Source organism: Colius striatus, chromosome 5 (assembly GCF_028858725.1).
Source record: "Colius striatus isolate bColStr4 chromosome 5, bColStr4.1.hap1, whole genome shotgun sequence".
NCBI classification, from domain to species: Eukaryota; Metazoa; Chordata; class Aves; order Coliiformes; family Coliidae; genus Colius; species Colius striatus.
In genome coordinates, this window is record NC_084763.1 from 57,574,265 (window position 1) to 57,597,480 (window position 23,216).

General features: G+C 47.7%; 1 protein-coding gene across 1 annotated transcript in view; it reads right to left on the minus strand.

The window, feature by feature from the left end:
* Positions 1 to 291: 291 nt before the first annotated feature.
* The window catches only part of MYL3 (myosin light chain 3), a 32,350-nt gene continuing 9,425 nt past the window's right edge, over positions 292 to 23,216 (minus strand). The window contains exons 2-7 of the mRNA XM_061996647.1: positions 11,923 to 11,950; positions 7,231 to 7,380; positions 6,130 to 6,303; positions 5,185 to 5,262; positions 3,845 to 3,880; positions 292 to 369 (exon numbers count right to left, since the gene is read on the minus strand). Coding sequence (XP_061852631.1) covers positions 3,852 to 3,880; positions 5,185 to 5,262; positions 6,130 to 6,303; positions 7,231 to 7,380; positions 11,923 to 11,950 — 459 coding nt within the window. The 3' untranslated portion in view covers positions 292 to 369; positions 3,845 to 3,851. The remainder of the gene's footprint in view (positions 370 to 3,844; positions 3,881 to 5,184; positions 5,263 to 6,129; positions 6,304 to 7,230; positions 7,381 to 11,922; positions 11,951 to 23,216) is intronic.

Sequence of the window (23,216 nt, forward strand, 5' to 3'; positions counted from 1 at the left end):
TAGTCATGGAAAAAACAGCCCAACTCTCTTTTTCTTCCCTCTCTCTTAAAAGTTTGGTATTGCTGCATTGGAAAGGAATTGCACTCTGCATCTGGAATAGTGGCAATGCCCAGGTGTTCAGAGCTCAGAATCCAGTTGCTTCAGTTTCCTGAGTGTGTTGCATCTCCACAGAGGCCACTCTCTTCCCATGAAGACACAAGACAAAACAAACAAAACAACCCCCCCCCCCCTTTTTTTTCCCCCCCAAAGAACTTCAGGGACAGCACATTGTGTAGCTCTGTAATGGGAATCTGGGCTGAGAAATGTGAGGACATTCCATTACACTGAAATCCAAGGCCAGCATCTGGGCTTCTGGGCTCTTATCTTGTCCTAAAAATGAAGTTATTTTTAAGCATTAGAGGAAGACAGAAGAAACAAACAATGCCACCAGGAATTAGCCTCAGTTGTCCTCCTGCATCTGTACTCAGCTTATTGGCAGCAAAGGCTGCAGCTGAGTGTCTCTGCACTATGTACATGCCAGCTGACACCAAAGAGCAATCACAAATCAGATTATCCTTTGTCAATCCCAAGCCCAAAATCTCACACTCAGTGTGTAAATGATGGACAAAACATGGGAAGCAGTGATATGGAGATATGTCAGACATGAAGCCAGGGAAAAGACTCAGAGTTCCAGAAAAACAGAGCAGTTCCTGAACCACCAGACTCTCTCCCACTTCTGTCACCCCTCTGTTATCTGTAGGCAGTCTCCCATCAGCAACATCTGAGCTCAGGGATTTCTCTTAGGCAATGTCTACATTTCAAGCAGGATTCAGTTCCCAAACCATAAGCATCTGATGCAACTCGAGACCCTCCAAGGCATTAGGAACACTCCCATACAGATGGCAAATATGATGTAGTGTTCATAGGAGATTTGTCCTTGTTGGCAGCTGGACTCACTGCATCTGTCTTCCTTGGATGAGGTGAATCGCTCTGTGTGTTCCATTTAGCTGCATCTCCTTTAGGTCTGGACACACAGACAACCTGCTTTCACATGGACACCTACTTGTAGGTGTCTGATAGCAGCCAAGGAAGACTGTGCCAGCTGGTCAAATACTGATGGCATATTCTAGGGTTTCACCTACAACATGAGTTCAAGCCACAGGGCACAATTCACTTCCCCACACCTGCACACCCAGAGCCATTAAGATGTCCTAGAGTACCCTTGCTTGAGCTAGAGTACCCAGCTGCCAGAAAACACTAGTCTGGCATGGGCTCTGCATCCCATCTGTGAAAGCATGGCAATATGAGACACCTGAAGCATCTCAGAGGCATAAACCTGCGTGTGGGACACCAAAATGAGCCTCTATGTGCACCCTATGGACTGTCCCTCCAGCTGTGCTGCTCTACTACTTGAGCTTACGTGTTTCAACAGGGTGGTTTTGTAACACAAGGGGTGTGGTAGAGAAGCAGGTACCTGAGTGACTCTGACAGCACTCAATTTGCTCACAGAAATGTTCTTTCCTGGTATTTTGGGCTGTTTGATCAGCTCTCATTCATATGCACCCAAGAGATGGGCTGTGAGTGAAGGCTGACTCTGCTCATCACACATGGCAGGGGGAAGAGTTGTGTGCACTGGCTTTGCAGGGGATCACTGCACATACCCCACAGTCCTGCTCCACGCTGCAATGCCCATTGTGCCACGAGCAGGGTATAAGTGCTTTCTAGCTATGAGAGAAACCTCAGTGTGTGCTGCCCATGTCTCCTCTGCTGAGTAATGTGAGGAGTGGATGTGTGGCAGATCTGGGAGTGTTTTCCTCAGCAATATCTACTGTGAAGGAAGACTAAATTGGCTCTAACTCTATGGAATGCTTGACCTGGGGGGCTGAAAAAAAGACAGTGACAGAGTCACTAATTGAAGTTGCAATTGATTATCCTGTGTTCTAAATGGTATGTAGCACCCAGGGGTAAGTCAGTGGAGAGGCTGTGTGTAAGAAAAGTCAATACAGAACAGTCACAACAACTATGCTCAGGAAATAAAGTGAAAAGGAAAGGCAGAGCTCAGTTCTTAGAGTGGGGTACATCTCTAGCTTGCCTCCAGCAGATGGGAATGGCCCAGAAACACGAGCCACTGCTTTATTCTTGGACTCAGATCCAGATCCCCACTGAGCTGAGATCCAGGGTTTTGGGATGTGTTTGTTATACACTCTATGGCAAAGGGCCATCACCCTTTCAAGGATAAAGGCTGCATTTGTCTTTCCCTAAACATGCCAACAGCAGCACAGCAGGGAGTGGAAGATGCCACCACTCAATGACGCCCATCATGGCTCACTGGCAAATCAGTAGCACATTGGCTGTCTGTGAGTCAGGAGCTCTCAGCTCCCTTTCCAAACCCATCAGCAGCAAAGTCACTCTTGCTGGCCCCTATACTGCTGGTCCCAGCCCTGTGCCAGCTTTACAGCTGATCACTGCTCACTTGTCTTCTTCAAGTGGCAGACTTTGCTTTAGGTGGTGTTTCAGAAGGAAGGGGAGTTTCCCATGATGGTGGCTTTAGGATGGGATCAAGGATTGAAAACGTCTCTGAACAACAAGTGAGGCTCACGCTAGCTGTTGGATTACCCACTATGGCTGCGGACCAGCACAGATCTTTGGAATCAAACACTGGGAGCCAGTGCTGGAAAAACAAACTGTATGTTCAGAGAAGATCACTGCCTCTAAGAAGGAAAACTGGACCATAATAAGAAAAGAAATCCAGCCATGTTTTTAAGCCAGTTTAGATTTGGTCAATTATGTCAGGAGTCACAAAAACCTGGATGTGACTCCTACTTAACTCTCTCCCTGGGGTAGCAGTGAGCATAATCAAAAGTCACCACACAACTGACAGCTCCTGGTGGGGATAATGACAGCTTCAGAAGCAAAACAAAGCCAGGCTTTGACAGGGCAGAGTGGAAAAATAAACCAAAGCAGAAGGAGAAAAGAAACCACCATGAACAAACAAAACACAAAACACATAGGGCAATTCTGAACGCGGCCACTGCCTTTCCCAGCTTATCAAATACTTTGCAGAGTAGATAGAGCTGGTTAACCCTCAGGTCAGACCTTTCCCCAAGAGCTGAAGAGGGATAAACAATGGTCAATGCCAGCTGCAAACAGCGGGCACCTCTTCCAGTAACACAGCAATGAACGATGAGCTGGAAACACTGGAACTGAAGTTCAGCTCCTTTGCAATGGTGAGCCAGAGATACCCTTAGTGGTACTGTGGTTTGGAGAGCACTGCTGAACGAAGCCAGAAGATGTGCTGGACAAAGCTGGTGTCTTTTACTGGAGAACCAACCCCTTTTGCCAGATGTTGGGAGGCAGATTTATGGGAGGACAGCAATCGCTCTCTTAGCGTGGGTCCAGCGACAGAAGCTGGATACATCGCTCCTTCTTGTCTACTTTTCCATGTGGTTTTTTGCCTGCTCTCTCTGCAGTCAGCTCAGTTCTATCTCTTTGCCTTTTCAGAAGTGTAGGACCAGGGACTTGTAAATGGACATGGAAAATATGCATCTTTTGAGACCTCCATTCAGTTACAAAGGACTGAGTGCTGGCTCTTTGGAAGTCAAGTCCTTTTAGTCAAACCCTTTTAGGATATATTATGTCAGACTCCTAAAAGTGGCCAGATTTACCAGACAATTGCAGTAAATTCATCAGTTCTCTGTGCATGATAGGATGATGGAGATAACATTTTACTCATCCTTGCCCCACTTCCTTGTATGGCATGCTGAGAACACTCACTCTCCCTGATCAGTCCCTTAGACATCCTTCAAGCCCATCCCAGATGCTAAAACCAAAGCAACAGGACATGCAAGGACAGAAAAAAACTCACCTGAAGTTCAGTTTGCCATGATGTGTTTCACAAAAGCTGTAAGCAAGACAAAGAGAAGGCTCATTTATTAATTCCCTTCCATTGACCTCAGTAGTGTCCTGGCTATCTCAGCTTGGTGGTTGTTTGAATTGAGTGAATTCTTCTTCTTCCTTCCTCTGGTGCAATGAAGACCACAACACTTTGGAAATCTTATTCCAGATACCAAGTGCTAACCACTTTCTAAGTCCTTAAGACATATTCACTGGAGCCAGCAGTCTAAGTAGCCAGTGGAAATTATCACATGCATCAGTCAAGCCATAGCTTGCTTAATTCCTTAGCCCTGGCTGCCATAAGGAACTGGCTTTCCAAAGTGTACAGCCATGAGAAACTTTGGGTGCATGTCTTGATAGGCTTCCAAGCCTTCAGCACATTTGTGCTAAGTCAAAGGGCACTGAAGGTACCTCTGGAGTGAGGTACCAGAATCCACAACAGGTCACCAGGTGAGGTATCATGAGCACATCCCTCCAGTGAACTCACATTTACAGACAAATGAGGTATTTCAAAGTCTAAGTATTGTTTCCAAAAGTTCTGGCTTCCATTCTTCTCCATTTAACCTCAGATTTCAAAGGGAAAAGGAAAACTGCATTTTGCATTAAGGGGATGTTTTTTCCATGCCAATAATCCCCCACCCCCATGCTATAAATGTCTCTGAACTCACTCCAAGTTCATGAGGCATTTGAGTTGGCTAAATCTACAGATTTCTACCAACCAACTGCTTGTAAGAACTGTTTCCCTGAGCTCAGACCAATGCTATCTGTAAGTAGAAGGACATCAGCAACCCAAATCTTCCTGAAGAGCTCAGTGACTGTGGCAGAGCAGCCAAAGGCACCAAGGGGATACGCTGGTCAGCCAGTAGTTAACCTTAGGAAGGACTCAGCTGTATACAGAAGTGTGTGATCACCATCCTGCTGGGCTATTGGGGGTTTATTGGACAGCCTGAATCATAGAATGGTAGGGTTGGAAGGGACCTTTAGAGATCACCCAGTCCAACTCCCCTGCAGAAGCATGTAGGCTTCCAAGATGGAGAAGAGAAACACCATCCAGGTACTCAAGACCAAACCCTTCCATACTGGCTTTCTACAACAGCAATGAGCAAGCCATGGCCATTCAGCCATGGGAAATACAGGGAACCTTCACATGAAAGGGTGGATCAGACAAATTAGAGAATCTGAATTGGCCCTAAAATCTGGAAAAGCACACATCCTGCTCCAGACCTTCCACAGACTTCAGCTTCCTCAGGATAACTGCAACAAAGCCTTCAAGCATGTGAGCACTGCTCAGACTGGAGTGGCCATACCCACCTTCATAGTTGATACAGCCATTGGCATCTTCCTGGCCAGCCATTAGCTTATCAACTTCCTCTTCAGTCAACCTCTCACCTGGGTGGGAAGCAAAATGTCTCTTCAGTACCTGGGCTCGCTCTTAACAGTCTACAAAGCACAGTTCAAAGCATCAGAAAATGTAAGAGAATGGGAGAGGTTTTTCTCTCCAGTTTAATTTGTGGTGCTGGCTGCTAGGAAAGCTGCTTCTGTGCTTGCAAACTGAGAGAAATCGATCTGAAAACCAGGAACACAGAATAAATATGGAAAGCCATGTGGTATCACGTCCACACAAGCATTCTTCTTGCAATAAGCCTTCCCTAAGTGCCAGATCTTGAAGGCTTTGGTCACTTTCTTAACCAAATCCTCACTAAGCAAACTCTTAGTAAAGTCACCACAGAGTTTGAGTTTGAGTTTCAGGGAGACTCCAAAGTCCATCTCTTAAGATCTCTGGTTTGCATCATTGATCCATTCCATCCAATTTAATTAGCTAAATACCAGGTGCCTATTAGCCTTCACTCAGGTTAAAGTGGAGATCCACCTAATCCATCCCCTTATTCTGATCTTAGGCACAGATTTTAGGATGAGACCAAATAAGTTCCAGATGAGGAATTTGAGGGTGATTTCAGCTGAAATCATAGGAATGAAAAGTAAATGTAGAAGAAGCAGATGAGGTTTCCAGTGCTTGAATCATTTTATGGTGATGAAAATATAGTATGTGTTGGAGGAATGAATGGGAAGGAAGGAAGGAAGGAAGGAAGGAAGGAAGGAAGGAAGGAAGGACGGACAGACAAACATTTGAGCTGTAGGTCAGTGATTTGTAGCTTCACTGTTAAAGAACTTCTTTTAGTCTTTATAAGTGAGCACAATGTGATCCCTAAAGCCTTGCCCAGTCATTTTCTCTGAAGGAGGAAAGGTTTGCCTTACCCAGGGTGGCTAAAACGTGGCGGAGCTCAGCCCCCATCACCGTCCCGTTTCCCTCCTTGTCAAACACACGCAGACCCTCTACAAAGTCCTCGTAGGTGCCTGTGTCTTTTGTCTTGGCAATATGCTGGAGCATGGGCAGGAAGGTCTCAAAGTCAATCATCTTGGAGTTCATCTCTACAGAAACACAGATGGCAGTGGAAGTTATGGTGGAGTCTAGGAGAGTCAAGGACTAAGCATGGGGCATCCAGTGTGGGTAGGTGGTGAGGGGAGAAGAGCTGTGGCAGTAAATGCTGGCTCAAGGGGAGAGAAGATCACAGAAGCATTGTAAGTAGAGATGGAAGGATGGATAATCAGAGTGGGAAGGAGGTCTGGGAGCAAGGAAATGGGAGTTTTGAATTGGATGGATAGATGGATGGATAGACAGACAGACAGATCTCTCCTTTGTATCTGACATACATAGACAAGTAAAAAACCTACTGTGAGGCTCTCAAGGCTGTTTCATGCAACATAAGAGTGAAACAAAGCAGCAGGTAGCAAGAGAAGCTGATTCCCAATGTGAAACCAGCTTTGCAGCCCTGTAACACAATGAAGTTTAGAACCAAACTGGTAGAGGAGCTCCAGAGCCAACATGCAGGACCAGGGCTGTATGTCCCATTTTCCTCATGCTTGGCTTTCCAAGAGCATTAGAGGGCATTTTGTTCCCATAGGACTCCTTGTCCCATGTGTCCCTGTGTCATTACCATAGCCTGACATATCATAGTTGTTGGACAAGGGTCTGATTTTCAGTTCCACCTCAGTGGAAGGAAAGGACGGGAAAGGAACCTAGAAAATGCCTGGCAGGGTTTTGAAGAGCTATCCAGTGTCTGGAGAACGTTGAGGGCAGATATTACTGCCATTAAATGTATTCATTCCCCCAAATCTGAGGCAATTATAATGACCACAAGTTCACTTTTTATCCCCCATTTCCTTTTACACTACTGAGGCTGCTCCACGTCCTCTCACAATTAATCATTCCATCAGACAACGAAGCCCTCCTCTGCTTCACTAGTAATCCTTGCAGTGACTCTTTTTTTCAAAGCACACACGTAGGAGGCCACCAACCTTCTGGTTTGGGTCTGCCAAGCACTTTCATGACCTCAGCCTGGGTTGGGTTCTGCCCCAAAGCTCTCAAGACGTCCCCGCACTGCGCGTAGGTGATTTTCATCTCAGATTTAGGAGTGCGGTCGAAGAGTGAGAACGCTTCCTTAAACTCTGCAAGACACAAAGAGACAAAGAGGTGCATGCTGTGCTCCCTCAGATAAAGTCAAAGCAAGCCCAGACCTTCCCTCTAACTAATTCTGCCCGACCCTTTTACTTTTCAGCTTGGGGACAAGCTGGGTGAGCTTTGCTGTTGTTCTTTATCTGCAATGTTTGTATTCCTCCTCTCCTGCCTTTCCCAGCTCAATGAGGGGATGGAATCAGAGAGGTCAAGCGCTCTTCTAGTGGTATTTCCATCTCAGCTGACACTGGGAAGTGCAGAAAACCTGGTATAAATGGTTGGCTTTGAGATTTTTCCAGCTCATCAGGAGCTCTCAGGATGGCACCGAATTCAGTAGCAGTTGTACCCATTAGCTAACTGAGCATTAAACACTCAGAGCACTGACACAGCCTGCTGGGGTACAGCTGCACCTTTATTGCCAAGTAGCAAGGCACAGCACGACAGCCCACTCCAATTATCACACAACAATCTATTGATGGGGGAGGGTGAAAGTGTGTGGAAAGCCTTATTGATCCATTGCTGTGTTTCACAGTGCCAAGGGGCAGGTCTAGAGGAATCCTCTGATGTGTCTGTGTCTTCTTGCACCCAGTCTAACTGTCTCTGGAGAGGTGAGGTTTGGTATGCTGTCAGCTCCTGATAGCAGGGCAGATCTCATGTCATTCCTGCTTTCCCATGCAGGGTCCCTCCTCTTGCAAGGCAGCCAGCTCCCCTTTGCTACCTCCTTGCCAACATATCCTCATGTCTTCTTTCTCCTTCTGAGCAAAGAGGGAGTCCCTTACACCATCGCAAGCACCAGTAGCTTCAAAAAGCAATCCCATGGGAGAGGGTTCCCTGTTCTACCACTACTTATGTGTGGGTGAGGTGCTGAGGGACGTGATTTGGAGGTGGACTTGGCAGTGGGAGGTTAACAGTTGGACTCAATGATCATAAAGGTTTTTCCCAACCTTAATGATCCTGTGATTCCAATGGATGAGGCTGGTGCAGGATCCCAGGGGAGGCTTTCCCAGACACACCAGTTGCCCAGGTTCCCCTGTCCCTACTGCAGTTGTAGACACTTTGCAGAGACAGGGCAGCATCTCAGGGTGCAAGCAACAGTGATAACCTTGACTGAACACACTGCTCAGGGCAGGGACTATGAGTGATCACAAACACCCCTTTGGCTTTAAAGCTGTGCATGGCTGAGCCTGCCCCTTGTCCTGCTGTTATGCTTCTGAATGTGTTTCCCTACCACTCTCCAGACACACTGAAGCTGGTTTTTTTCCCCCAGACCCTGACTCATTCAGCCTTTCAGCCATGCACTCTGCATGCCAGATTTTCTCCACTTTTCTCTTGTCAGTTCCTTCTCTCCTCATCATTCCACCTCCTTTTTTCCCCCCTTCCCTTTTGCTTATTTCCCCCTCCCTTTCCCTCTTCTAGTGTGGCTGGGTTTGCCTCTCCTCCTTTCTCCTTCCCTTTTCATTTTTGTCATTCCACTCACTCATTTCCTCCTCTTTCATCCAAAGCTTTTACACGATGATGCATTTTCTCATTTTGGACTAATTAACACTTCCCTTCTTTCCTTCTTTGTATTCTCCTCTTTGCTCTCTCTTTCTCTCTCTCCCTGCCTCTATCCTAGATCCTTGCCTCCTCTGTCCCTGCCAGAGCCCAGCTCCCACCATCAGCCCTCATTCCAGCAGAGGGCAATGGTGGATTTTCATGGGCTCCTTACTGACAGAGGACCAGAGACCCATTCTGTCCTTTCCTGGGGGTCTCAGCAGCTGAGGGGGTTGAGAAATAACACCCACTTTCCTGATGTGCTCATCCATCCTCCTGCTGCTTACCTGCTCCCTGAGACTGACTGCACCACCTCCTAAAGCCTCACAACTCACCCTAGCTACTGACAGCTCTCCTTTCTCTCTTTCTTTCCTTTTAGATTCAAAATCAGATGTAACTACTTCTCACCAGAGCATTGGCCTGTGGGTTTGGAAACCCAGTTTTGTTAATATACAGAAGCAGCCTATTTTTTCCCCCTCTTATTTGCATTTGCTGGCTTCATGCAAGTTCCCATCAAACCAGCACTGCTGAGGTCTCCTTTGTCCTCCTGCTAGCCATTAAACCACTGGCAGGAGCAGTGTATATTTTCATAGGCCTAATTGCTACCTATCTTCTCATCTTGAATAGCTCATATTCTTCTCTTTTCAGCAATTTAGAGGGCTGAAGACACAAGGAATTCGGTTTCATAAGCACACGTTGCCACAGCCAATGCATTTCCCTCTCAGTGGAGGCACAAGAACACGTAAAGATGGATGTGTGACACGTGTTACACATTCTGCTTGTGAGAGGAACATTTCAGGGCTGCAAAGAATCCTTGCTGGTGCAGCTAAAACTCTCCTTAGCAAGAGGAGGTAGTTCAGAGAATCCTAGAAGACAGGACTGGAAAAGACCTTGAGATGCTGCACTGTCTGCTTCCCTTCTACTACCTAAGTTCAGAATCAAGTGCCAGAGAACCAGTTGGGTTGGGTGGTGATAGATTGAGATCCAGTAAGTTTTAACACATAGATGGACTTCTTGTTGCTCTCACTTCAGCTGACAAAGGGGGAAGCATCTTGTCTCAAAGAGACATCAAAATCCTCATCTGGTCAACAGAGAGAGAGGTGGTTGTTACATGTTAGAGGTCTGCTTATGACAAAAACACACATAAAGCTGTGAGAGGTGACCTTGAGCTCCTGAGGGCTTCCAGAAAGAGGAAATTTGTCAATATTAACAGTGCAGCACTGAAAATGAACCCAGAGCAGAACAAGTGCAATTGAAACCCAGAAGAAAAGGAGAGCTGGCAATCTTGGAAGCTTCAGAGAATGAGGAGATAATGGGAAGGAGGAAACAAATAAAAAAGATGTATTGTAGAGCTTCTGAGAGTCCCAAGTCATGCCAGCAGGCAGAATAACAGCTATCAGTCATGGCAAGTGATGCTTGCTCTCTAACCTGTGCTTTTAACACAAAATGAAACAGACCCAAGCACTGGAATACTGATTGTCCACTTTCTTAAACTAGTACATCACTTGTTGACAAGGTTTTGGTGTGTGCCCAGTAGTATAAAGGACAGCACATGCCAGGGACAGCTATCAACCTGTCTAGTCATCTATGAAGAGAGGAGAGGACCAGGGACAGCTATCAACCTGTCTAGTGAGAGGAGAGGAGAGGAGAGGAGAGGAGAGGAGAGGAGAGGAGAGGAGAGGAGAGGAGAGGAGAGGAGAGGAGAGGAGAGGAGAGGAGAGGAGAGGAGAGGAGAGGAGAGGAGAGAAGAGGAGGAAAGGAATTATTGAGGAGCTGATGGATGAGCAGTGGTCAGTGCCCAGGTGATGTTCAGGCCATTAAGCAGTCCCTTCAGCACTCATGGTAGAACCTATGAATTAACTGTAGGATTAACCTTGAGTGCATTTAGTGTTTCTACCCCCTGCCAGCATCCAGTACAACTCTGTTAGGCTGCTGTAGCTGCCATGGAGGTCCCACAGCTTTGCTCACACAGATAACGTTATCTGCTTCCTACCCTGTGGCTTTCCCTTTGGTATTTCAAGGACATTCTGTTTCCCAAGTGCTGCTTTCCCAGCTTTTCTCTGTGTGTACAGTGAGTACAGCTAGACCAGAAGGCAAATGTAAGAAGGAAAAAGAAAGAAGATGCCACATTCTGTTTCTGGAGACGTTCTGCATCTGCTCTAGCCCTGCCACATTTTATGGCAGCCCTGAGGTTGGCATTTCCAAGCCTTTCCAATGAGATGATGGGTACACAAGCACCCTGGTTTTTTTCCTGGCTAGCCTGTGACTTTTTCTTTCCATCTGCTCTAATCAACCCACTCTCTGATACCATCTTGCATAGGCTCTCCCACATTCTGCCAAGTGTTTAAAGACTAAAGCAAGGTTATGCCAGATGTTTGACTCCACCTATCAATTACCCCTTTAAGTGGAAAGCAGGCTGGTAGCTGAGGAAAAGGGGGACAGCTGCAGTGGTAGTGTTCCCAGGGCTCCATGCAGGAGGGTTTAAGTGTCAGTTTCTCAGGCTGGGAAAATGATTTCTGATGCTTTTTGCTTCGAAAGAAAACAGCACCTTAGCTGTCACTGCTGGTTTCTGGAGAGCTGTCACAAAGCTGTGACACACTCAATTCTGACTGAATACAGGGGAAAACTCTCACAAGCAGAGTTGGGAGACTTTCCCTTGGAAGGACTGATGTTTTATTAGTGGGTTTTCTTCAAGAAAGAGCAGCCATTTGGGCTGAGGTTTTGGGGGAGTGGGTGTTTTCTCTTTTGGTTTTGCCTCAGTGGCAGTGGAGCTGAAGTTTTCTTTACTAAAATAAATCTGCCTGGTGCATGATTTTCTCCCTGTTCTCTTGGCCAACCCAACAGAGGATTTGGAGGAGGGACAGAGCAGGACCAAAGACATGAAGTAAAGAACAGTTTTCTCAAGGTAGCTGCAATACCACACCCATGGCTACCCCAGCACTTGCCAACACCTCCCAGGGACGGTATTCAGCGTGCACAGAGGAGAAACACATCTTCCTCACCTTCAATCTGATCAGGGGTGAATTCAACCTGAAACACACAAAGAATAACAGCCAGGTAAAAGAAAAGCAAGAGCAGCACTGGTTTAGTCTCTGCCTTATGGTTATGGATGTTTGTGAGGTCCATGAAAGACACCCAGCCCCAAGAAAACAGTTGTCTAGATCCTGTACATTCTTATTCTTTGCTCCACCTTCCCTATTCACCAGCCTCACCTGTAGAACCTCTGCACTCACAAGTCTGCAGATGCCCTCTGCTCATTCTTGTGTTCCTCCAGTGTAATCTCCTTCCCCTGTCCCAGGTGGCTGCCCACCACTGATGCCCTCTTCAGAGATGGTTATGGCACCACCATGGTAAATCCCATCCTGGACAACTTCCAGATTCTTTTCTGTCTCCAGATACCCTGAGCAGCACAAGGAGCTCTAACATTCATAGGACACAATATAGGTCTGTAAGACAGACACAGACAGCCCCAAACTCCTATTTCTTACCTGTGTCCTGCTTATCTCTCCCTAACACAATGTTTCTGAGCATCTGCTGGCTTAAGGAGAAGAAAGAAGCAGAAAACATCTGGTGGACTTGGAAGATAAGACTCAACATTAGTCCTTCAGCTGTTGAAAATTAGGTCATTGTTCTCCTGTCTGCACTGCTCAATCCTCACATGAACTTGCTCATTCAGGGGATTACCACTTTGTTTGCAGTTCTCAGTCATGGTTTACCTTGAATGCAATCCAATTAATAAAACAGTTACCTGAGTGGCAGCCAGGAGGCTGTCTGGAAGGAAGCATTTAAAGAATGCAAGAAGGGAGCCCCCAAAAGAATAGCAATGCTCATCCCTTTCCTAACACATAGAAAGGTCCACACACACATCTTTGTCATGAGGATTATAATAACCTAGATTGGGTCCTAACCCAAATCCACGTACCTTAGTTTGATTAGAACACACTTCTACAGGTGCATTGTCAGGAGCAACCTGATGCCCAGTTAATTATATTGAGCCTAGAGAATCTGACTGAAGCTAATTGCATCCTGAGTTTATTCAGGCATCAGCAGCCAGTGTGGGTGAAATAAGGTCAGAGCTGCTGGCACCTCACGTTTGAATCACTGAGATGGATTGCTCTTGGAGAAGAATTCATGTCAGCTGCACTTAAAGGTAGACACTCAGATGTGTTAAGTGATCTCACATTTGCTTTATACCAGTAGAAGGGAATGGGCACCTCTGGGGTATGTTTGAGCCTATAATTGGGTAGAAAATGAGTTATGCTCTCCTTTTCACTGGGTGGATCAATCAGCTCTACAATGATGATAAAGAGAGTGGAGGCAGAGAGGCAGACGACCTTTTTCACCTGGAAAGTGTGAGCTAGCCCTTTGGCAGGCTGCAGAGTGGGACAAACTGTGCCAGAGCAAAAAAAAAAAGGGATGACTGCAAATTCCCAGGGCTTCCCCAAAGGGAAGGTTTGAGCTGAAGGGCTGAGTGTGCCCCTCCTCTAATCGTGGCCCCTGTGCAAACATCGCCCAGAGCACCACGAGCGACAGACAGCTTGGCCAGACCTCCCAGCCAGGCACAGCTTCCTCTCAGGAAAGCTGCAGGGATGTGTGGGTGGCAGTGGCAGCTGCTGTTTTCTCCCCTCTCAGCACATACCACGCAGGAGCTGGAGGGAAAGGCGAGTCATCCTTTGCCCGGCCACAAGGTCTCACTGCGGATGGGCGCAACGGGCTCTGGGCTGCCTTTAGACTGAAGATGGAGGAGGGTTTGTTTTGCCTTCCCTCTCCCTCACAATGGTGTGGAGCACACAAACCCGAAGCCATCTCTCTGTACCAAGGTGGGGCTGCCCATGAGGGTTACCCCAGAGACCTCAGGCAGGAGAGACACAGAGGACAAGCTGCTAAAATGGGATCTGGCTAAGCCAAGCAGTGGGTAAATGAGTCCCGTGGGGTGCATTGCAGCTAGAAGCAGAGACCCATGTCCATGCTCTGAGGCTGCTCTGCCACAATGGGCAGCAAAGGGAGTGAAAGCTCCCTGTGGTATCTCTGATGCCCAGACCCACTCCTGCCCTCAGGAGCTCACACTGCTGCACCCCAGCATCACCCCACACCTCGCTGAGCTCAGCAGAGCGGCCCTCGTCACCCAGAGCTGGAGGCTGCAAACCCACTCACAGGCTTAATGTGCATTTGCTTTCCCAGCTATGGCTTTACATTCTGCAGTTCCCTGGAAGCAGCCTAGGATGGTTTCCCGTGGGGCTGTGCTTTCTTCCTCCTTTCTTTTTAAAACACTGGCACATCAGAAGAATTGGGTTTCCCTTGTCATTTTTTCAGCTGGCAACCAAGGTTTTAAAGCAAGGCCATCCCTGTGGGTGCCAAGCATCCCAGCACATCACAGTGCTACAAACCCATATGAGGCTGCTAATCTCTTTCCACTTACCTCCTTGCCCTGATTGGTGGAGCCATGAAGACACCAGATGTCCAAGTTAGAATCTTTCCATGACAAATGGGAAGTGGTTTTAGCAGTCTTGGCTTTAAGAGATCATCACCTGGCATCTTCTCTACCCCTGAGGCCACTGCCCTCTTTGCCTAAGCAGTGGTATTTGTCTCAGAGACACCAGGAGGGATGCACACACCCCTTGGAGCTGTTCATGTCCTTCACAGCTTCAGATCTCAGGGAATTCTTTGAGAAACTCACAGTATCACAACCAAGAACATAATTCTATGCCTCATATGTCAGAGGAACTGAGTCTGAAGTGAGACTTGTTCATAAACCCCTTGCTAGCCAGCAGCCAAGAGGTTGTGTGGGGGGAAGCACTTAGGCAATGCAAGCAAGGAGCACCCCCAGAAAAGAATCAACAGTCTTGTTTCATAGTACACTGAGGAGCCTTGATCCAAGCAGCAAGGTTTTCCCTTAGCCATGGCAGGGCTAGTTTGGGAGAAGGAGAAGAGAATTGGCTTGGAGTCTTCTTAGTTGTGCTCTCGGGAGACTGATTTAGGAGGCAGAAAAGCAGCAGATGGAAGGAGGCCCAGAACACCATGGAGATCAGTATCATTGTGGTGAGCTCCCACCTGCATTTCAAAAGCACATGGGGTGGTTTTTTCCCCACTAAGACATTTTAAACCTATTAACACACATCATCCCCTCTCCCATCACTTTCTGTGCAAGGCAGTTCTGATGTACACAAGCTCTTCCACTGCCCATGGGTGAACCTTGACACACAGTCAAGTCTCACACAGCTCTGTCCTTTACCATCATTCGATGGTCACTGCTAATGTCTCATCTCCTCTCTCTCCTGAAACTCTGCTGGTACATCTCCATTTAACTCCCAGGGCTGCCCTAAGGACTTTCCTCATTATTACTACCCAGCTCATGGTCTGATGGGAGGGAAGGCAGGGTGCAGACCCCTGAGTAGCTGTGACACACAGCAGTACCACAGCTCCACCCGCTCTCCACGGGGAACAGCTGAGACACAACCAGCATTTTGCACAGTAACAGTGCAGCCTTAAAACTCTGCTGATACTCAGTGATTTCAGTTTTACCTTCAGCCTCTAATGCTTTCACAAGAACTATTTCTGAAGGAAATGGACTGAAGTGACAGGTCATTTGGGAACGACAGAAAACACATCGTTTGGGAGTCAGAGAACCGAATTGACGACCTTTTACAGCACACAAGTGCACTGATGATGAAGGGGAAGGAAAAATAGAAACCACTTATTATTTTCAGCTCAATTGGTGAAGACTTTCATTGAAAAAGATGTGTGTTTCAAGATCAGGAGAATGAGGCATCCAGTTGACAAGAAAAAAACAGCCTTTGTCAAAGTCATGCAGAAGATGCTGCCACAGAAGGAAATACACAACTCTTTATCCAGCCTCCATTCCTTTTCAATAGGAGATGGTCACCTTGAATCTTTCTTTTATCTGAGTTTCCTGAGAGCTGGAAAATTATATCACCACTCCCTCTATTATAACTTCAATAGGTTTGATGGCTTCCAGGACCTTACTTTATTCTGGAGTAAGTCTGGATGAGGTCTGCCACGTTGGGGAGTTTTCATTCACCTGGTTGCTCAAGAAGTGGATGTCAAAGCCTGGTGTAAAGGAGCAATATTTGGTTTGGGGTTAGGAAACAGTGGTTTGGGCCTCAGGGTCACTCCATGGGATGACCCCAGCTGGAGAGGGGAAAAGCTGAGGTAGGTGCATAGCAGCAAAGGTTATGGGGTGATGAAGGACTGTGGAGAGACAAGAGATCAACGGTGTAGACAGGTTAAGAAATAGATTTAAGGAACTCATGGGGCTGTTACTCCAAGGACAGAAATACAACATAATCCTGAACCTCAATACCTCAGACTAATTCTATCCAGCCATAGTACTGTGCTGTGAAACCCCACTGAGAGAGGAACCACAGCCTGCCAAGGGTACAGGGCACAGGTTCAGCTTTGCCCTTTGCAGGAAGCTTGCCCAAGCACGTGGGGACTCAAAGCAGCCTCACCTTTGAAGATGATGCTCTGCCCTTTCAACCTGAGCCAGAGCACTGTGTTGCCATCCCCTGACAGGGCTTCACATGCATTTGCTTTTTCCTTCCCTGTAAACACCTTCTGGGGCTGAAGGAGCAGCGTGCTTTTCAATCACTGTACTTTTCCAGCTCTGGTAGTAGACTATAAATTGATAGCTCCCTTTCTTGGCTGGGGAATGTGTTGCCACAACTTTCCAGAGTGAAAAGGGAAATGCCAGAGGCTCGACAGGAGAATGACACATCCGCTGTGGAGAACTGAGATGGCTTCTGGCAACAGCCAGCACCAGAAATATGAAGCACTTTGCAGACTGACTATTCTCCCTGTAGCAACGTGGGGTTGGATTCTCCAATCATTTATTGATGGCTGGCTTCCCACCTTCTCTGCAGCTCAACCCCCCTTCACCACCTTCACCAGCAGATGTTTGTTCAGATGTTCTCAACCATGGAAGGAATTATAAAACCTAAAAAATACCCTCTGTTAAGTGCTGGAGGGGAGCCTGGGGCGTAGGAGAGGTCAGACATTGCCTGTGCTGTCTGCTTGAAGTAGATGCTACACATGGGTCGAGTCTTTGATGGGGAAGAACCCCAAGGCTCCAGCTTGGGGACCACATTGCAACACTTCTGAGGACCTGAGGTTAAGTGGGTGATAAGGAGGAAAAAGGCCCATATCTCAACCCACATGTGCAGGGACAGGTTAACTCCATCACTCCACACCCAACCATGGGGCAGCATTGCACTTCAGCCCCTTGCAACGGGATCACCTTCAGATGGTCTCAAGCAGGACAGGGAAAACTAGTCACCAAACCACCTGTTTAGTGGCTATGGCGTGTTGGAAAGTGCCCAGGAGATGTGAAGCACTGCTGTATGTGATTTGGTAAACAAAGTAAGGGGAAAAGAAGGAGGCTTCATTATTACACTTCTTATTTTGACATCGAAGCCTTTCCCTTTGCTTTTCATCCCCCAAAGGGAACGTTTTGTTTAGTTAATACTGGCAGCTTTTTCTTCCCTCTCTCTTTTTTGTTTGTTTTCATTTTTAAATTCAGATGGTTTGATATCAAATTGGTCTAATTAATGTAAAACTGACTTAAAGAATCCCACTCCCTGACACTGTATCATTCCACATCCTACCAAAACAATTCTTTTGAGGCTGAACAAATCCATTTGGAGCTGCCAAAACACAATTTTTGTGGCTTCTTTTGTGTGTTGCTGAAACCTCCTCCTGAAAATTCAATCTGGTTGCTTCTAATATTTTAATTTCCCTCACCAAGCCTAAAAACAACCACCTTTTACTGAACTAATTTTGCTCTCAGATGACAGAGTTGTGCAATTCCCCTCTGTTGCTGATTGATGTGCTGGTCATGCCAGCAGTCAACAAGCCCATAGGAGACGTTTAGTTGGCCTCAGTGAAATGAGTTTGATGGGGCTCAGGCAAGATGTAGCAGAAAAGTGCCTGTAAAGCAGGAAAAATCTCCTGGGAGCAAAGGAGTTGTTTTGGAGTGTGGAAGCTGAAGCTCATGCTCACACACAGTGAGGTGCCCTGAGAAAAGAAACACCTTGGCAAAGGACCTCCAGCAGAAATCATAACCACCTCTTGTGCTTCTCTCCCTCCAAAGTCTACTCTGACAGTGTTTTGCAGCCCAGCAACAGACACAAAAGAGCTTCAGCACCCTGAGTAGAAAATATGAAGGTTTCCCCAGATGAACCCTGACACCAACTGTCACAAGGCTGCTGTTTCCATCCATCATTGGCACTGCCAACATTGCCACCCCCAAGTCCTCCCAGAGATGAGATGATGCCAGCCACCAGCCCCCAGCCAATCATAGAATCACACAATCATTTGGGTTGGAAAAGGCTTTTAAGATCATCTGAGTCCCAGCCCTCCCCTCACCCTGCCACAGCCACCCCTCAGCACCTCAGCCCCACGGCTTTGGGATCCCTCCAGGGCTGGGCACTGCCCCAGCTCCCTGGGCAGCCTGGCACAGGGGGTGACACCCCTCTCAGGGAAACAGTTCTGCCTCAGCTCCAGCCTCAGCCTCCCCTGGGGCAACTTGAGCCCATTTCTTCTTGCTCTGTCTTTCATCACAGGAGAGAAGATCCCCAGCTCACTTCAGCTCCCTTCCAGATAGTTGTAGAGAGTGCTCATGTCTCCCTTCAGCCTCCTCTTCTCCAGGATAAATAACCCCAGTGTTCTCAGTTGCTCATCATCAGACTGTTTCTCCAGCTCCTTCCCCAGCTTGCCTGTCTCTCATCCAGCCCAACCTCACGCACTCATAACCCAAGCAAAGTCAAACAGTAGCTCAGTCCCTTTGAAATGTCACAGCCCTTTGCCTTGCAACTGTCTGAAAAAAGAACCCACCAGGATTAAGCTGCCAAAGAGTGCCCACGATAAGGCTGTGGCAGGGAGGAGAGCTCTGCTTTTGTTTCAGGACACTGGCAGGAGTAGCACACATGCCTGTCCCAAAATAACCAGGCTGTCACTCAGCCCCGGGTCCCAAACGGGCCAAAACCTTCCCCATACAAAATCCACCAGCACAAACTTAATATTTGCCTGTGCTTCATGCTCTGGGACTTCTTTTGAGGGGTTTTTGGTGGTTGTTTGCTGAAGCAGGGTACTGTTCCACGTGAGGTGAAAGCAGGAGGCTCTGATTGTGTAACCGCAGCCGTGCTGGATGTTCCTGCCCGGCTCCAGCATCACCAGGGAGCTCAAACCCATAAAGCTGAGCCCCAGCTGGGAGGCTGGTCAAGGGGATAGAGATCTTAAACCCTGCCCTGGAAACCAAGATTTCCAATTCTGATGGAAAAGGGAAGAAAAAGAGGAGGAGAAACCCTTTCCCTCTCTCTGCTGCCATCACCATCGGTTCCCTTCAGCTCAGCCTGCTGGCGTCCCTTGCTCCATCCAGAGGTTTATTTCTTTAGGTAGAAAGAAGCCAAAACATTCTACAACTGCAACTGGAGCTGAGGTTTCAGAGCTTTGTCTGAGAGGGTTTTGTTCAGTCCCCTTGCAACAGCATCAGTGTCCAAAAGCTGATCACATTAGCGAGTGCTCTGAGCCCTGATCACAGAATCCTCCTAAGGCTTGTGGTGCTTTTCTGCAGGCTTTGCAGCAGAGCCCTGCAAGGTCACACTGCAAAACAAGTTCCTGCACAGCACCACGAGGTCTGTGCACATCCCACAGCCTCAGTCTCCCAACACCCTTTCACACTCATTACAGGAGCTGCCTCTTCTTCCTCACACACAGCTGTGCCAGGAGCAGATCGAGCGGCTGTTTGCAAAGTGCTGTCACCAAACAGGGTGGCATTTGGTGACATTTTGCTTCTACACAGAGAAAGGTGCATTTGAGGGGAGGGAGATGGTGTCTTTTTGCAACCATTAAATCCAAGAGGGAGAAGGTTTTCACCTCCTGCCAGGCTGTGACTGTTACCTACTAGTCAGTCAGCACCAACCACAAGCACTGAAAAGTTGGAGCTCTTTTCCTTACCAACATTTTCTCTGGTTTTCCCTTCTCCCCTCAACTATTCAGCAGTTATTGTCAGGCTGCCCTTAAGCATAGCTAGGTTCTCAAAGATGCCTTTTGCTTCAATTACCCTGCTCCCCATTGCTGGTTTTGTTTGTTTGAGCTGGGTAGGCTCTAAACCAATCTGTTTTTCTAAGCCTTCTTGCAGGAGAATTCCCAGTCACCTCTGCCCAGCAGCTGCAACGTTCTGCTGCTTCCCAGAAAACACAATCCATGGATTGTCTCTGCTTCTATTCTGGGCTTTGGATGTGTCAGGTTTGCTAGAGCAGAGCAGCTTTTGCAGGCTGAAGGCTGGGTAAGCTCTGGCCAGCTCACAGGCTGAGTCTTACCTTCCTTCCCAGAGCAATCCTGGCAGGGTGAGCTGTGGGGTTTGGCCCTCCTGCATGTGTTGGAGGGATGGGAAGGGGACACTGGTCCCCAGATTGGCCATACAAGCACTTTGCCTGGGTGTAAATGTTTGCTCATCTATATATATGTCACTGTTTATGTGTGAATTGATTCATATGTATGTATGAATATATATAAATGCACATTCATTCATTTCCTATAGCTATATCTATGCACACAGGCACATGCTACCTAGTTATGTAGACATTTCTATACTTACTACACATATATATATATAGATCACAGAATCCTAGACTGGTCTGAGTTGGAAAGAACATTAAAGTTCATCTCATTCCATCCCCCTGCCATGGGACATCTTCCACGAGCCCAGGCTGCTCCCAGCCCCATCCAAGCTGCCCTTGGACACTGCCAGGGCTGGGGCAGCCACAGCCTCTCTGGGCAGCCTGTGCCAGGGCCTCAGCACCCTCCCAGGGAACAGCTTCTGCCTCATGTCTATTGTATGCACAGCTCACATTGACAACCATGCACACACATTAACCCCCAGAGCAGCCAGAGAAACCAGCTGTGACAGATGATGGTTTGTAAGGGATTGGTATAAATCTGATCTGAGCCTTTTAAAGCCAGAGGCTGGGATCTTCTGGCTGTAAAACATAGCTCTTTGGGAAAGCAGGATGCAGGTATTCAGCTGGGACAAACCAGCTGGGGAGTGTGTGTGACTGGAGTGAGCTGTGCTGATGGGCACCCTGCTGGGAATCAGCCCGTGACGTGGGCAGCACTCAGGAGCAAAAGCTGCTAAAGCTCTCCTGATCCCTGTTATTAGTGGCAGTAACACTCAGTTCCCTGGCTGTGGCTGGGATTCTGGGAAGCAGCTATCTCACCAAAGCGAGCTGGGCTGCAGGCTGACTGCATACCCTGAGCATGGCACCATGAACTCAGGTTAAATTTAGGTGAGTCCCTCTCTGCCTGGCTGCTTTTTTAGGGTTCAGCTTGCAGACAGGCCAGGGGAGGGAACAGTGCCATGGGAGATGCATGCACACAAGGAGACACAAAATCTCCAGCAGGAAATTTGCTTAGGAGGGAATAAAAACCCACCCCAACATTCTGGAGATTATGTTGGCATTGCCCCTCTGCTACTATTACATCCATTTCCTTTCCCATGTGTCTTTCCACCTCTTCACTCTGGCCAGCATGTGATAGTTTTATACATATATACACATGTATGTGTGAAATGCTGCTAGGAAATATGCTTTGACACTGCTTTGTTGTTGCTGTTTTTAATAGCTGGGCTTTAACCAACCTTTTTGCCACTTGGAAACCTTTCAAGAAAGCTTAAGCAAACAGTCCCTGGGCTGGAGGAGGAAAGAGGGTGGAGGTGGAGGAGCTCACTGGTAGTCTAAAAGCTCTGTGCTTTGAGACTATTCAGAGCCACTACAGGTTTAGGAGAGTCTGAGATACAAAGTCCCAAAGCCTCATCATCTGGAGCCATAGAGAGGCAGCAGCAGCTCTTCCCATGCTCCCTGTTTTGGTGCAGAGCTGACTGGTTACCTGGCTTTGGATCAGTCCAGAGCAGGTACCCACTGTACATCCCTGCCTGAAAATCACTGTGGATGCATCCTGCCTTCTCCTGCCTCTGAGGGGAACTGCTCCACAGCAGCTTTCAGGTATTGATACCAGCCCTACCCTTCTGACACATCAAAACTCCTGATGAAAGCCCATCTCAGACCTCTATTTGTCACTGAACCCATTTTGCTTCTGGAGCCTGTAAGTGCAGAGATGGGTCTTTCCCCAAGGTGATGGCACCTAAGGCCACCATTGGGGGTTGCACAGCAAAGCTGAAGGGCTCTATTCCTTCATGTGCAGATGCATTGCCCTTGGCCAGCATGGCAGGGACTTGGTGACAGTTTGGTAACGCTGGGAATTGATGGTGTGCAGGACCAGGAGGGAAGGCAGCACAGCATCATGTAGCCCTGAGTTACTTCCCCATCCATCTCATCACTTGTGTGGCTCCACTCCCCACAGGGAACACCCACTCATGACATTTTCCATCCTGTCAGCACAGACACAGGGGAAAAGTGCAGCCAGGCACCTCTTCCCAAACTCTAAAGTCTTTGCAAAGCTTAGGGGAAACTTTCTGTTACTAAGCACCCCTGTTCCTCTCTACCTCCATCCCTCTTACAGCCACTCTCAACACTTTTTCCCCTTCTCCAAGTTAAGGTTTAACTGGTTTAGGAGAGGAATAAATACCCTGTCTCTACAGTCCAGCTTTCCAGTAACTTGGGCAAGGTTAGCACTTTGGCCAGGGCCTCCTGCATGCTCTGAGCTCGTGCATTTGATTTCAATGTAATAGTTATTGCACGTTACACAAATGGTGATTAAAACCATATTGATTGAGGTTTAGCAGCTATGTGAGAAATGCAGATCTTATTACAGAGCTGCTCCATATCCAGAGTGTGCTTTTAATAACTCCCTGCTCATCAAGGGGCAAATTGGAGAGAGGGGAAGGAAAAGGTAAGGCTGGAGAGGGAGGATGGTAAGGTTGGGGGTCAGGCAGCTCTCAATAGCTTCTCACCTCAGGTGCACACACCCATAGCATGAGATCTCCACAGCAATCTGTTGCTCCTTTCCCCATCTATGAAGCAAAGCAAACCTGCCTTGTGCACAGCTACAGACATGCAAACAAGCTTACAGAGGCCACAGCCACACTGTGTGCTGGAGGAGAAGAGAAATGCCTTGGCTGAGAGTAGAAGATCAATTGCCACGGCAGGATGTATTGCTCTAAAGGCTTTCCAGGTCAGGACCTGCTGCAGAGCCACTTGAACATCCCAGAAGCTGTCAAAACAGGGCTTATTTGTCATCCTCTCATCCCCTTCTTTTCAAAAAAGCTGCTAAACCAGTGGCAAAGGAGAAATAAACAGCCTGTTCTGTCCTGGCTTGTGTGAGA